Consider the following 14175-nt stretch of genomic DNA (forward strand, 5'->3'; position numbering starts at 1 on the left):
TTGTGGTTTAGGGGCAGGGTAATTACAGGGTGAAGGATTTGTACTGTGGGCCTTCAGTCTGAACTGGGTTCCACCCCTCCCCAGGTGAGGCACTGTGGAAGTACCAATTAGTCACACTGAACTCTTGCCCCCATGTGAAGCCAGCTGCCTGATTCATCGCATGCAGATGTACAGCTGAACCTTCTCCCTTCCCAGCTCTCGGGACACTGGATACTGGGCCAGTCAGAGCTCTCGCACCTGAGAGTGACAGGTCCTGATTGGGTAAAGACCTGGCAAAGGTGGGAACCTGAATTGTGTGGAGTGACTGGGAGCCATTAACCATGAGTGAATGGTTAGAGGGGTGTTTGGCCCATGTCCCTCTAAATCTTTCCCATCCATGCACCTGTTCAAGTATTGATATCGGTATTGGTATTGGTTTATTATTGTCACTTGTACTGAGGTACAGTGAAAAACTTGTCTTGCATACTGATCGTACAGGTCAATTCATTACACAGTGCAGTTACATTGATTTAGTACAGAGTGCATTGAGGTAGTACAGGTAAAAACAATAACAGTAGAGTAAAGTGTCAGCTACAGAGAAAGAGCAGTGCAATAAGGTGCAAGGTCACAACAAGGTAGATCATGAGGTCAGAGTCCAACTCATCGTATAAAAGTACCTTTTAAATGTTGTTAATGTACCTGCCTCAACCACCTCCTCTGGCAGCTCACTCCATATACTGACCACCCTCTGGGTGAAAAAGCTGCCCCTCAGGTTCCTATTAAATCTCTCCCCTCTCACCCTAAACCTATGCCCTCCAGTTCTTGATTCACCAACCCTGGGAAAAAGACTGCGCGCATTCACCCTATCTATGCTCCTCATGATTTTATACACCTCTGTAAGATCACCCCTCATTCTCCTAAACTCCAATGAACAAAGTCCTCGCCTGCTCAACCTCTCTCTATAACTCAGTCCCTCGAGTCTTGGCAACATCCTTGTAAATCTCCTCTGCACTCTTTCCAGCTTAACGGCATCTTTTGTACAGTAGGGTGACCAAAGATGAACACAATATTCCAAATGTGGCCTCACCAACGTCTCGTACAACTGCAGCCTAACATCCCAGCTTCTGTACTTAGTGCCCTGACTGATGAAGGCCAGTGTGCCAAACACCTTCTTCACCACCATGTCTACCTGTGACACCACCTTCAGTGAACCATGTACTTGTACTCTTAGGTCCCTCTGTTCTACAACACTCCCCAGGGCCCCACTGTGAAAGTCCTACGCTGATTTGTCTTCCAAAAATGCAACACCTTGCACTTACCTGAATTAAGCTCCTCCATTTAGAGTGCGGAATGGGAGTGATACTTTGCGTGGTTATGAATGGGGTGGGTGTGCAAACTGCAGGGCTGAGGTGATTGGAGTTGAGCTGAGCTGCGTGGGAAGGGCTCCCAAAGCCAGGCTCATTCCCAGGTCAGTGAAGGGGAAGCCCACTTGGATGGAAGTAGAAGATCCCACTGCAGAGCTTCAGGGAGTCCTTGCTGCTGTTTGTGGCCAAGATTTAGACCCTGACCGACATCATGGAAACAGACTGGTCTGGCCCTCATGATAATGGAATTGAAGCAATGTTGTTTGCCTCTAAGCCCCATTAAAGATCCAGATCATCAAAGGCAAGGCTCACAAAACAGCACTATTGGTTTCCCCTGTATAATGTGAGTTTTGGTGCAATAGAGTATTGCAATTTCTCACAGCTGATGGCTTCACACTTCACAGCTGCAATCTCTGCAGCCAGCCCTTTAAAGAACACTCGCAATACAGACAGCACTCTTCCAGCCACAGGGGAGTGTTGCTACAGAATGACGGGGACTGGAGGGTGCCGTGTGGGTGCTCCAGCTCCACTGAGGAACAGTGCCTGCAGGAGGTATGTTCTTTGTACAAAGTGGGTCACAGAGATGCCCCTATTCTTCAGTCAGTTGCTCCTGGCAGGAGGCTGCAGGGGAGGTCTCTGCAGTATAGGAGTGTGGTCTCTGAATCCCTGCACTGGGGAAGCCTTGTCCACTCTGCCTTCTCCCAGGGGCAGATGGAGAAGGTGGCATTTTCCTCTTCTTGAGTATGGAGTGTGGGGGATGTCATCTAACGCTGCGGTGAGCAGAGAACTGTGAGGTACAGCAGAGAGCTGGTCCTGAGGCTAAGAACCTAGAGTGACTGCGACCTTGCCCTTCACAGGCAACAGAATACTACTGCACAAACGAGGTTGTATTTGAGGGAAGATCAGTGAGAACAAAGAACGCAGTTTGAGTGTTGGGCCTTTTAATCGCACAATGTCAGGGTCAAGTGGGTGAGTCAAACTGGGCTGTTCTGAGAGTAAATTGGATCAATCAGCTTGCACTTCTTATTATAGTGAAGACCATAAGACAAAGGAGCAGAAGTCGGCTATTTGGCCCGTTGAGTCTGCTCTGCCATTCTATCAAGAGCTGATCCATTCTCCCATTTAGCCCCACTTCCCCCGTCAAATTTTGCCTGTTATGCCTCATTTGTGGCAAAGAAAAATGAGAACATTGCACAGGAACAGGCCCTTCAGCCCACTAAACAAATCCCTTCTGCCTACTCAAGGTCCATATCTCTCCAATCTCTGCACATTCATGTGCTATCTAAGAGCCTCTTAAGCACCTCTATTGTATCTAATGCTACTACCACCCCTGGCTGCACATTCCAGGCACCCACCACGCTCCGTGTAAAACACCTGCCCCCTACATCTCCTTTGAACTTACCCCCAGCACCCCCCACCTTACATGCGTGCCCTCTAGTATTAGACATTTCAACCCTGGGAAAAAGATACTGGCTGTCTACTCTATCAATGCCTCTCATAATCTTATAAGCCTCTATCAGATTTCCCCTCAGCTTCTGCCACTCTAGGGAAAACAACCCAAGTTTGTCCAGCCTCTCCTTATAGCATCTGCCCTCTAATCCAGGCAGCATCCTGGTAAACCTCTTCTGCACCCTCTCCAAGGCCTCCACATCCTTCCTATAATGGGGCGACCAGAATTGAATGCAATACTCCAGATGCGGCCAGACTAGATTTTTTTAAAGCTGTAACATAACTCGCTGACTCTTGAACTCAATGCTTGACTAATAAAAGACAAACATGCCATACACCTTCTTTACCACCCTATCAACCTGTGATAAACTCCAACTTTCCTCCCATGCAGAAGGAAAATGAAAAGATAGGATTCAGACTTCCCAATGCATGCTGACACCCAGAGTGATTGCAATACTGTTCTGGCTTGGGTAAGGCCCAGTTTAACCACAGTGTTCTTTCTTTTGGAGTTGTGTGAAGCAATTCTAGGTCATTAAATTGGTCATTTTCACAGTGCCACTCTCCTGGTAGAGCTGCTGCCTCACAGTGCCAGAGACCCGGGTTCGATCCTGACCTCCGGTGCTGTCTGTGTGGAGTTTGCACGTTCTCTCTGTGACCGCTTGGGTTTCCCCCAGGCGCCCTGGATTCCTCCCACAACTCCAAGGCGTGTGAGTTTGCAGATTAATTGGCTACTGTAAATTGACCCTAGTGTGTAGGTGAGAAGTAGAATCTGGGGGAGTTGATGGGAATGTGGGGAGAATAAACAAACGGGATCAGAGTCAGATCAGTGTAAATGAGTGCTTGCTGGTCAGCACAGACTCATGGACCGAAGGGCCTGTTACCATACTGTATGGTTCTATGATTCCTCTTGTAGCCCTGTAAATCCTTTCCATTCCAAAAGGGATTATCAGGCCCTACTTAGACTCCCTGATCAGTGTGGCATTAGCTGAATGGAGATACAATGACAGCCAGAGCCTTCCTGAGTAATTTCCTGAGGCAGATGGAGTTCAACCTCGAGAAGTGTGAAGTGACACACTTCGGGAGATCGAATTTGAAGGCAGAATACAAGGTTAATGGCAGGACTCTTAGCAGTAGGGAGGAACAGAGGGAACTTGGGGTCCACGTCCATAGATCCCTCAAGGTTGCCACACAGGTCGATAGGGTTGTTAAGAAGGCGTATGGTGTGTTGGCTTTCATTAGTCAAGGTAATGAGTTCAAGAGTCGCGAGGTGATGTTGCAGCTCTATAAAACTCTGGTTAGACCACACTTGGAGTATTGTGTTCAGTTCTGGTCACCTCATTATAGGAGGGATGTGGAAGCTTTAGAGAGTTTGCAGAGGAGATCTACCAGGATGCTGCCTGGATTGGAGAGCATGTCTTATGAGGATAGGTTGAGTGAACTAGGGCTTTTCTCTTTGGAGAGAAGGAAGAAAAGAGGTGACTTGATAGAGGTGTACAAGATGATAAGAGGCATAGATCGAGTGGACAGTCAGAGACTTTTTCTCAGGGCAAAAATGGCTTACACGAGGGGACATAATTTTAAGGTGATTGGAGGAAGGTATAAGGGGGATGTCAGGGGTAAGTTTTTTTTTACACAGAGAGTGGTGGGTGTGTGGAACACACTGCCAGCAGAGGTTGTGGGGGCAGATACATTAGGGACATTTAAGAGACTCTTAGATAACCACATGAATGATAGAGAAATGGGAGGCCATGTGAGAGGGAAGGGTTAGATAGATCTTAGAGCAGGATAAAATGTTGGCACAACATCGTGGGCTGAAGGATCTGTACTGTGCTGTAGTGTTCTATTTTCTATGTTCTATGTAACCAGCCTAAAACAACATCGAGGAGCACATTGAATCAGTCTGACTGGGAGCAATTATCGTCAATGGTTTGCATTCCTAACACATCTTTAGTCAGGAGAAATGCCACCTAGTGATTCACAATCTGACAAAAATCCTCCGAGCCATCGTAGGCCAGCGATGGGACTGTTGACCAAACAGGGGTGTGGACAGCTGAGGGTGAAGGAGATCTGGGATCTGCAAGGGGGCAGTGTTGGAGGAATGCTGCCTACAGATTCACCCCTGGCTGTCAGTGGTAAGCTTCAATGAAGACACAAGAGACTGCAGATGCTGGAATCTGAAGCAACAAACAATCTGCTGGAGGAACTCAGCAGGTCAAGCCAGCACCTGTGGGGGAGAAAGAATTGTCGATGTTTCCGGTCAAGACCCTGCATCGGGGCGGAGAGGGGAGATGCCAGTAGAGGGATGAGAAGGGGAGTGGAGGTACAGGAGTCTGAGGTGATTGGTGGACTGAGGAGGGATGAAGGATGATGGGCAGGTCAAGCCAGGAAGGGGAGGGGAAGGGTCTGTTGGGAGACAGAGGGAGGTGGATGATGGTTGGACAAAACAGAGGCAGATGGAGAAAGGTGGGAGGAGGGGACGGTGACGGTGGAGACAGCTAGGAGGGTGTAAAGCAGGAACACAAAGGCTAGCAGTGCTGGGATCTCAGAAGTAAGGGAGGTGATACTGGGAACCATTAGGGGAGAGGTGCATGGCAGATGGAACCGGAACCAGATGGGGGAGGGCTAAGCTTCAATGGCCTGAGTTTCAGAAGCAGACTATGTAATGGTTTCAGTGATAAATGCCATGGTAAGTATTGTCTACATGAGTTGAACTTCTGGGTGGTGGAGTTTGGAGAGAAGGCTATGGAGACAGGGAAGGGGCGAAGCGAAATCCAGAGCCCAATCGCAGGTGTACAAGCTAAAGTCTATGGCTGCTACCCTTCCCTGGCACCTAGGACATCTGGTGGGCCCTCAGTTTAGGGCTTGCCCCCATTCACTCAATAAAAGGCACCTCCCAGCCCACCCTACCAGCCAACGTCCCAGTGTTTGGTAAACCCCACCAACCTTTGTCTTCTTCTTCTTCATGCGGAGCACCCTGGAGGCGATCTGGATGGTGGACAGGGTCTCGGAGTAGTGGCTGGAGGAGGACGAGATGTGGGCAATCATGGTGGTCCGGCAGTTCAGGTTGCCCAGGGACTCTCGCAGCAGCATGGTGAGTTTGCTCTCCCTGAAACAGTGAAGCAACAACACAACACGTGACCACTTGAACCGATTACTGACCGGGTCACTGACTCAGAAAAAAGCACTGGAGGAGGTGTGGACAATGGTCGGAGTGCTATAACCATCAGGAACAACTGGGTTCTGGGCTCTTTTAGAGAGCTACACCTGGATAAGTGTGAAGTGACAGACTTCGGGAGATCGAATTCAAAGGCAGGATACAAGGTTAATGGCAGGACTCTTAGCAGTGTGGAGGAACAGAGGAATCTTGGGGTCCATGTCCATAGATCCCTCGAGGTTGTCGCGCAGGTTGATAGGGTTGTTAAGAAGACGTATGGAGTGTTGGCCTTCATTAGTCAGGGTATTGAGTTCAAGAGCCGCGAGATGATGTTGCAGCTCTATAGAACTCTGGTCAGACCACACTTGGAGTATTGTGTTCAATTCTGGTCGCCTCATTATAGAAAGGATGTGGTGTGCAGAGGAGCTCTAACAGACCTTTGGCCCATTGACCACCAACAACCACCACTTGCACTGAACCTACTCGAATCCATTTTATTCTCCCCACATTCCCATCGACTCCCCTCAGGTTCTACCTCTCACCTGCACACTGGGGACAACTTGCAGTGACAAACTAACCTACCGAGGCTCACATCTTTGGGGAGCGGGAGGAAACCAGAGCCTTCGGGGAAACCCCATGCGGTCATGGGGGGAGCGTGCAAACTCCACACAGGCTGTGCTGGAGGTCAGGATTGAACCTGGCTTGCTGCCCCAATGTGCCATCCCTAAGTCTCTCCAGGAAAGAGATGGCTGCGGGAAGACTCAATAAATGTCACAATGACCATGGAAGGTTTTAGAGGGTAGACATAAATTGAACATTTCTCTTGTGTGGGAGCCGGAAACTAAGGGCCAGAAATATAAAACAGAACATAAAATAGTCACTCGTCAATCCAAGGGAACTCTCTTCACCCAGAGTACGATATGGAAAATGCTACCCCAAAGAAAGACAAGACTTATCTTTTTATTGCATCTTGCACATCCCTTTCAAGATGTCCCAGAGCCTGTGAAACAGTCAGTCAGTGGCTTGGGTGAATGGCACAGATGTTAAGGGGGTGTCGGATAACCACATGAGGGAGGAAGAGGGAGGAAGGACTAGAAGGGTGAGGTGGGATAATGGGAGGAGGTTTGTGTGCAACACAAAGGCTAGTAAGGACCAGTGGGCCGAATGACCTGATTCCGTGCTGGACCCTGTAACTCCTGGTAATGTGGGTTCCTGCTGTGGGCCTGCTTGACTGAGCTGAAGCTAGGGCTCAAGGGGGTGGCAGAGTGGCGCAACTGGTAGAGCCACTGCCCCACAGCGCCGGAGACCCAAGTTCAATCCTGATCTCGGGCGCTGTCTGTGCGGAGTTTGCGTGTTTTCCCTGTGGCCGTGTGGGTTTCCTCCGGGTGCTCTGGTTTTCTCCCACATCCCTATAAAGTGTGGTTTAGTAGGTTAATTGGCCACTGTAAGTTGCCCTTAGTGTGTAGGGTGAGTGGTAGAATCTGGGGGGGAGGTGTTGATGGGAACATGGGGAAAATAAAATGGGATTAGTGTAGGATTAATTTTATATGGGGTACTGGATGGGCACTGTGGACTTGATGGGCCGAATGGCCTGTTTCCATGCTGCATCTCTCTATGAACCAATGGTATAAAAGTGACCACTGACCAGTAACACACCATGTAGAATATTAACTCGAATTTTCTGGAGCAGCTGAATATTTAGATTGTATGTACATATCAATATTGTGGTTCTTTGTAGTCCTTCTGTCACACACAGCCATGTGTGCAGATACCAGCAGCAAGCAGTCAGACACACACTCAATACCAGACCTGCTCCGTTCTCGAGCACCTCCCACAAATTACTGTGGCAGATATATCGACCATAAAGCTCCCTCTCTCCACAAGTGCTTTGCAACTTCTCAAACGTGCAAGAGGCTTCTCATCATGCTTGAAGTTTGTTTATTCCCAGGCTGAACTATTTTACATGGTTCTGCAGTCACCCCCATGAACACACATCTGCTGCTCTCTAAATCTTTACATATTGAATGGAATGCTAATTAGAACGGGGGCTTCCATTGTCCCAATGAAAACTCAGAGACTGGACATGGTCGCTGTCCATCTTTCAATGGAAGCCCCCGTTGTTGATACTCTATCCACCGCTGTGGGCAGGCTCATAAGAGGTGCGTTTTCTAATTGTGCTGAAGATGTCTGTCACTATCTGCCTTCAGCTGCTAAAGGTGTGCTCCCCTCCAGTTGAGTGCTGGGTCCCGTAAATACTGCACAGGAAACTGTTAAATATCAAAATAAGTCCAATGAAGAGTTGCGAGCAGGGGGCCCTGTCGCATAACCCCAGTGTGGAACTCGCCGTGAATGGGAAACAGGATACACAAGGAATGAAGTGCCCTTGATCTGTGATTTTATAAACATCCCCTTTAGTTCAGGTCCTATTTCTTTTGCAGAACTGTAAAGCAACCATTAGAGGAAGGCACCAACCTGAGACAGATGGCTTGAGCAAAGTAAACAAACGACAACCTCAGTTACAACTGTGAGTCACTGAATATTGTGCCTTGTTGAAGTTTTATATCCAACTGAGCGTATTTAAGAGTTGCATTTCCAGGATGTCGTTTGTAGCCTAAAGCAATGCACAGCCAATTAAGAGTGTTAGAGTCATACAGCATGGATATGTACAGCCATTAAGTCCCCATCTACACTAATCCCGTGCCATGGTGTTTCATGTTCTCAAATGTGTGCAGGGTGCCACCCCTCAGACAACTGTGTTCCGCATTTCAACTACCCTCAGTAGCTTCGATTCAGAAACCCTGTGTCCAGTAACATGGGTCCACTAACCTCAGCACAGTAATGTGGGTCTAGTACCCTCAGTACAGTAACATGGGTCCAGTAACCTTGGGTCCAGTAACATGGGTCCAGTGTCCTCAGTCCACCATAGCCACAGTACAGTAACATGGGTCCAGTAACATGGGTCCAGTATCCTCAGTCCACCATAGCCACAGTACAGTAACGTGGGTCCAGTAACATGGGTCCAGTATCCTCAGTCCACCATAGCCACAGTACAGTAACGTGGGTCCAGTGCCCTCAGTACAGACATGGGTCCAGTAACCTTGGGTCCAGTACCCTCAGTCCACCATAGCCACAGTACAGTAACGTGGGTCCAGTGCCCTCAGTACAGTAACATGGGTCCAGTAACCTTGGGTCCAGTAACGTGGGTCCACTATTGTGGGCCCACGATAGCCACAGTACAGTAACATGGGTCCACTAACATTGGTCCAGTAACATGGGTCCAGTAACTTGGGTAGAGTAAGGGTTAGGTTACTGGATTAACAGCTAGATATCCGGGCCATTAATCCAGAGACATGGGCTGAATCACCAGGTAACAGAGGAGGATATTCAACTCCTGTGGTACAGAGTTCCTGCCACTCCTATTCCTATTTTTCTGTAGCTGGGAAACACGACCCACTGCATTGTACCAGAAACCTTTGTTCCACTTTCCAAGCAATGCCTTGCACTTTCTCCCAACCTGGCTTTCATGCTGCCTGCAGGCTGGGTTTGGCACAAGTAGATTTTAGTACCCACTGCTCCCAGGGAAGGTCGCTTTGTAAAAGGGTTTGATTGCAACAACATTTTTGCAATTCCGTACTTCTCCCAGCTGCCTGTAATAAAGAGTGGGACGATCTCCTGTGGTAACTCTGAAAGACAGATGAGTGAGGGTTGGCAGGCATAATTCGGCTCTGACAGAGAAGACTGAGGGGGCGGTGACAGAGCAAACCTTAAGGGGAAGCTAGACCAAATCACAGCCAGGACAGAGGCACATCTGTAAAAACCGAAGGGGTCCTCTCTAACCCAATCCCATCTCCCAGGTTGGTGTCTGCAGTCGAGCACCAGCCAAACTGCTGTGAGTCTCCAACCAGGGAGCTTTGAGCCCAGGGAAACGTGGTACAACAAACTGGCACCACAGTTTCTCCTGCAGCATCATTTTCCCTCCAGACCTGCACTATGGCAGTCTAGGCCTCAGTAACCAGTTCTGCACAATGGTCAAACTGGGTTTAATGATGCACGATTGAACAGCTGAAATAGAGTTTACTTCAGGCACAGTTGAAATACCATCTCAGTTACTTCCTAAGATAAAAGTATTCTGGAGGTGACGAAGCTTCCTGCAGCGTACGCCTGCTCTGACCCAGATCTCCAGAGCTCTCAAGTGGGCTCGTCTTGCATTACAGTATCGGGTTGGCTAATTTAAAAAGCAGGAAACTGTGTCATTCTTATTTGATATCCAAAACCCTGGTGCACTTGCACTAGGCCAGGTGATGCACACATAAACACTGGCAGTAATCGGCAGCAACCTCAGACATCTGCTGGCATAATAAAAGCCTTCCCTTTCATTTCCGAACAACTTTCATTGATTCATTTTACACGGCAATGAAACATAACAGCAGCGTCGCTGTGATCCTTTGTTCTGGAATTAACAACTCTTGGAACTCCTTAGCCGTGTAATTGCTAATTCCCATAGGGGTGTTCCATTATAATTAAGGTCACTTGGAAATGACCACTGAGTCTCCAGAGGACACTTTATTGATGGGGCCTAACGCGATCGCCAGCTCGACACCTCCACGTCTCAACCTGCTTGTTCAGAGAGAACGTCATCGCCACTTGGCAGGGCTGCCAATCGTCTCCACAACTGCAAAGGAGGTGCCAGGGATTAAAGACTGATCTCTCAGACTCTGTTAAAACCAACTACAGCATTAAACTCCCTTCCTCCTCATCTTTTAAGGCATTCGTTTATCCACAGTAAAACTAACGAAGGTGGGGAATAAATGCTGCATGACTGACAGTCAAGAATTGTTCCATTGGCAACGTCAAGGCTTAACCAATGGATCAAAAAAAGAAAATGCTGGAACTACTCAGCAGGTCAGACAGCATCTGCAGGAAGAGAAATGGTCGACATTTCAGGTCACGCACCCTTCGTCAGAACTGGGTAAGAGAGAGGCGCAAGTTACTTCTCAGGAGCAGAGAAGGTGGGTCAGTGAGGTTTAGATAAAAGGGAATGTTTGTGATAGGATGAGGTGAAATGGCTTAATGGTGGCAGTTAACAACATATTAAGCTATTCGGTCTGTGTAATGAGTTGTTAATGGTAAGGTGATGGGAGCTGCCCAGCAGGCCAGAATTATACAAGCAGGATAAGAAAAACTGAGACACATGATATAAAAACAGAAACTGGAAAAACAAAGCAGGTCAGGCAGCATCTGTGGAAAGAGAAACAGTAAAATGTTTCATCAGACAAGAGACAGAGGAAACAAGTTAGACTAGGTAGCAGTGAGATGTGGAGGGAACAAAAGGAATTTGGGAAATTGGTTTATTATTGTCACATGTACTGAGGTACAGTGAAAAACTTTGTTTTGCATGCCATCCATTACAGATCAATTCATTACAACTGTAAAGGCCATTCTCGCATTGCTGCTTCTGAGGGCTTGCCGTGCACAAACTGGGTGTCACTGTGAGATGGCTAGCATCTATTGTCCATCCCCAATTGCCCTTGAGAAGGTGGTGGTGAGCTGCCTCCTTGAAGCTTGCAGTCCTTCTGGTGAAGGTGTTCCCACTATGTTGCAAAGAGTTCCAGGATTGAAACTTAGTGCTCTCGATTTCCGAGTCAGGATGGAGTGGAACTTTTAGGGGAAACTGCAGGTAGTTGTCGGTAGTGTAGCGGTTAGTGTAACGCTATTATAGCGCCAGCGACCTGGGTTCGATTCCAGCTGCTGTCTGTAAGGAGGTTGTACCTTCTCCCCGTATCTGCGTGGGTTTCCTCCGGGTGCTCCGGTTTCCTCCCACATTCCAAAGACATACGGTTTAGGAAGTTGTGGGCATGCTACGTTGGCGCTGAAAGCGTGGCGACACTTGTGGGCTGCCCCCAGAACACTCTACGCAAAAAGATGTATTTCACTGTGTGTTTCGATGTACATGTGACTAATAAAGATATCTTATCTTACTCATCCTTCTTGGCTGTTGAGGTGTGGGAGGTGCTGTCACAGCAGCCTGGGTGAGTAACTGTGGTGTATTTAGCACGAAGTACACCCTGCAACCACTGTTCTTCACTGATGGAGGGAATGGATGTCTAAGGTGGAAGATGGGGTAACCAATCAAGTCGGCTGCTTTGTCCTGGATGGCGTAGAGCATCTTGAGTGTTGTTCGCACTGCACTCATCAAGGCAAATGAAGAGTATCTCCTCACAATCCTAACGTATTCCTTATAGATGGTGGAAAAGCTTCGCAGATGAGTCACTTACAACAGGATACCCAACCTTTGATCCGCTCGTGTCGTCACTATATTTACATAGTTGGTGTGTGGCGATCCCCAGGTTGTTGATGGTCGGGGACTCGATAATCCTATTGGATGTCAAAGAGAGGTGGTTTCCCTCTCTCAGAGATGGTACTTATGTGGTGCAATTGCTACTTGCCACTTATCAACTAATGTCTGACTATTGACACAAGAGACTGGAGATGCTGGAAATGTGCAGCAACGTACTAAGGAGCTGGAGGGACTCAGCGGGTCAGGCAGCATCTCTGAAGGGAAATGGACAGTCGACATTTTGGGTCGAGACCCTTCATCAGGACTGGAAGGAAGGAGGGGAGATAGCCAGGTGGGGGGACGGGGTGGGGAAAGAGCTGGCGGGTGATAGGTGGATCCAGGTGAGGGGAGTGATAGGCAGCTGAGGGAGAGTGGGAATGATGTCAGAAGCTGGGAGGTGATAGGTGGAAGCGACAAAGGGCTGAAGAAGATGGAATCTGATAGGAGAGGGCAGTGGACCATGGAATTTAAGGGAAGGAGGTGGGGAGGGGAACCAGTGGGAGGAGTGTGTGGGTGAGGGGCAGATGGGGAGGGGAAGGAGAAGGGTGATGGGGGCCAGTGGGATCAGGAAAAAGAGGGAAGGGACAGAGGGGAGTGGTTACTGGAAGTTAGAGAAATTGATGTTGATGCCATCAGGCTGGAGACTACCAAGGTGGGATATGAAATGCTGTTCCTCTAATCTCCCGGTGGGCAGCCATTTTAATTCCACTTCCCATTACCACACCGACGCGTCTGTCCACGGCCTCCACCACTGCCGAGTTGAGGCTAGACGCAGATTCAAGGAATCTGACTGACTCCAAGCTCTCACCAGACAGGTCCCCGCCAGGTCTGGTCAAAGGTAATCCTCAGCTTATTTTCCTCCATTGCAATGACAGAACCTTCACTGATACTCGGTCACTGTATCCAGTGCTTTGTTCTCCACAGGAATCCACACACTAACTGAGAGGAAGGCATTAGTTAAGTTCATTGTTCCTTTCATCAGAAGGACTAACATTTAGATGGTACTGGTGTGCTTATTCTCAAAGGCAACGTGTTTTAGGGAGGAGAGACAACTGATCTTTAGATTTCCATGCTTCAGGGACATTTCTCTCAACTTGTGCTCCCTAAACTCTAACAGATAACTCAAATGTGTCTTGTGAAACTCTTATGAACAAGCACTCAAATTGCCAAGGCACAGAAGGCAATGGACCTAATGCTGATAGGTGCAAAAGGCAGCATGGACTTGCTGGGCCAAAAGGCCTATTTCTGTGCTGTATGACTCTGTGACTCCATACTCTACTGATGTTCCGTTCACATATACACTCGTGCACACACACACACACACACACACACATACACACACACACACACACACACACATACTAATAACAAACACACATGTACAAATGAAGACACAGACAGATGCACAGACAGAGACACAGGTTTGTGTACACTCTCAGCTGCATCCAGTGCTTACTTGTAGGGGATGTGCTTGGTGCCGTTAACAAGAGCCAGGATGACGTTCCCCAGTGCGGACAGAGAGAGGCAGAGCCCAGAGCCGCCCTCCCGACTTTTGCTCAGAACCTTGACGCAGCTTCCCAGGTCGATGAGGTGTAAGCGACTGCGACCTCCTGACACTGCCAGCAGAAGAGGATAAAAAGGATCAGATCAGTCGGCTGTTCCACAGCCATCCACAGAGTAAACCCTCCCGAAAACCTGGCTCCTCGTTAAGCCCCTAAGTGCTGACAAGGTATTTATCAACTGCACAACGCTGCAGAGAATCAGCCTTCCGATAAATGGGAACACAGTGAAACAGCATCCGGCATTCTGAAGGAAAATATACTTCCCAAACTGGAGCGCAAAGCCGTACACAAACATGGACGAGAACCAGGGACCTGGTGTGTCAGAGGGTG

The 14175-nt window shown here is 48.5% G+C and overlaps 1 protein-coding gene across 1 annotated transcript in view; it reads right to left on the reverse strand.

Moving 5' to 3' along the window:
* The window catches only part of kif26ba (kinesin family member 26Ba), a 300195-nt gene that overhangs the window by 50160 nt on the left and 235860 nt on the right, over window positions 1-14175 (reverse strand). The window contains exons 10-11 of the mRNA XM_052013184.1: window positions 13740-13899; window positions 5736-5898 (exon numbers count right to left, since the gene is read on the reverse strand). Coding sequence (XP_051869144.1) covers window positions 5736-5898; window positions 13740-13899 — 323 coding nt within the window. The remainder of the gene's footprint in view (window positions 1-5735; window positions 5899-13739; window positions 13900-14175) is intronic.

Source organism: Pristis pectinata, chromosome 3 (genome assembly GCF_009764475.1).
Source record: "Pristis pectinata isolate sPriPec2 chromosome 3, sPriPec2.1.pri, whole genome shotgun sequence".
In the NCBI taxonomy this organism is placed as follows: domain Eukaryota; kingdom Metazoa; phylum Chordata; class Chondrichthyes; order Rhinopristiformes; family Pristidae; genus Pristis; species Pristis pectinata.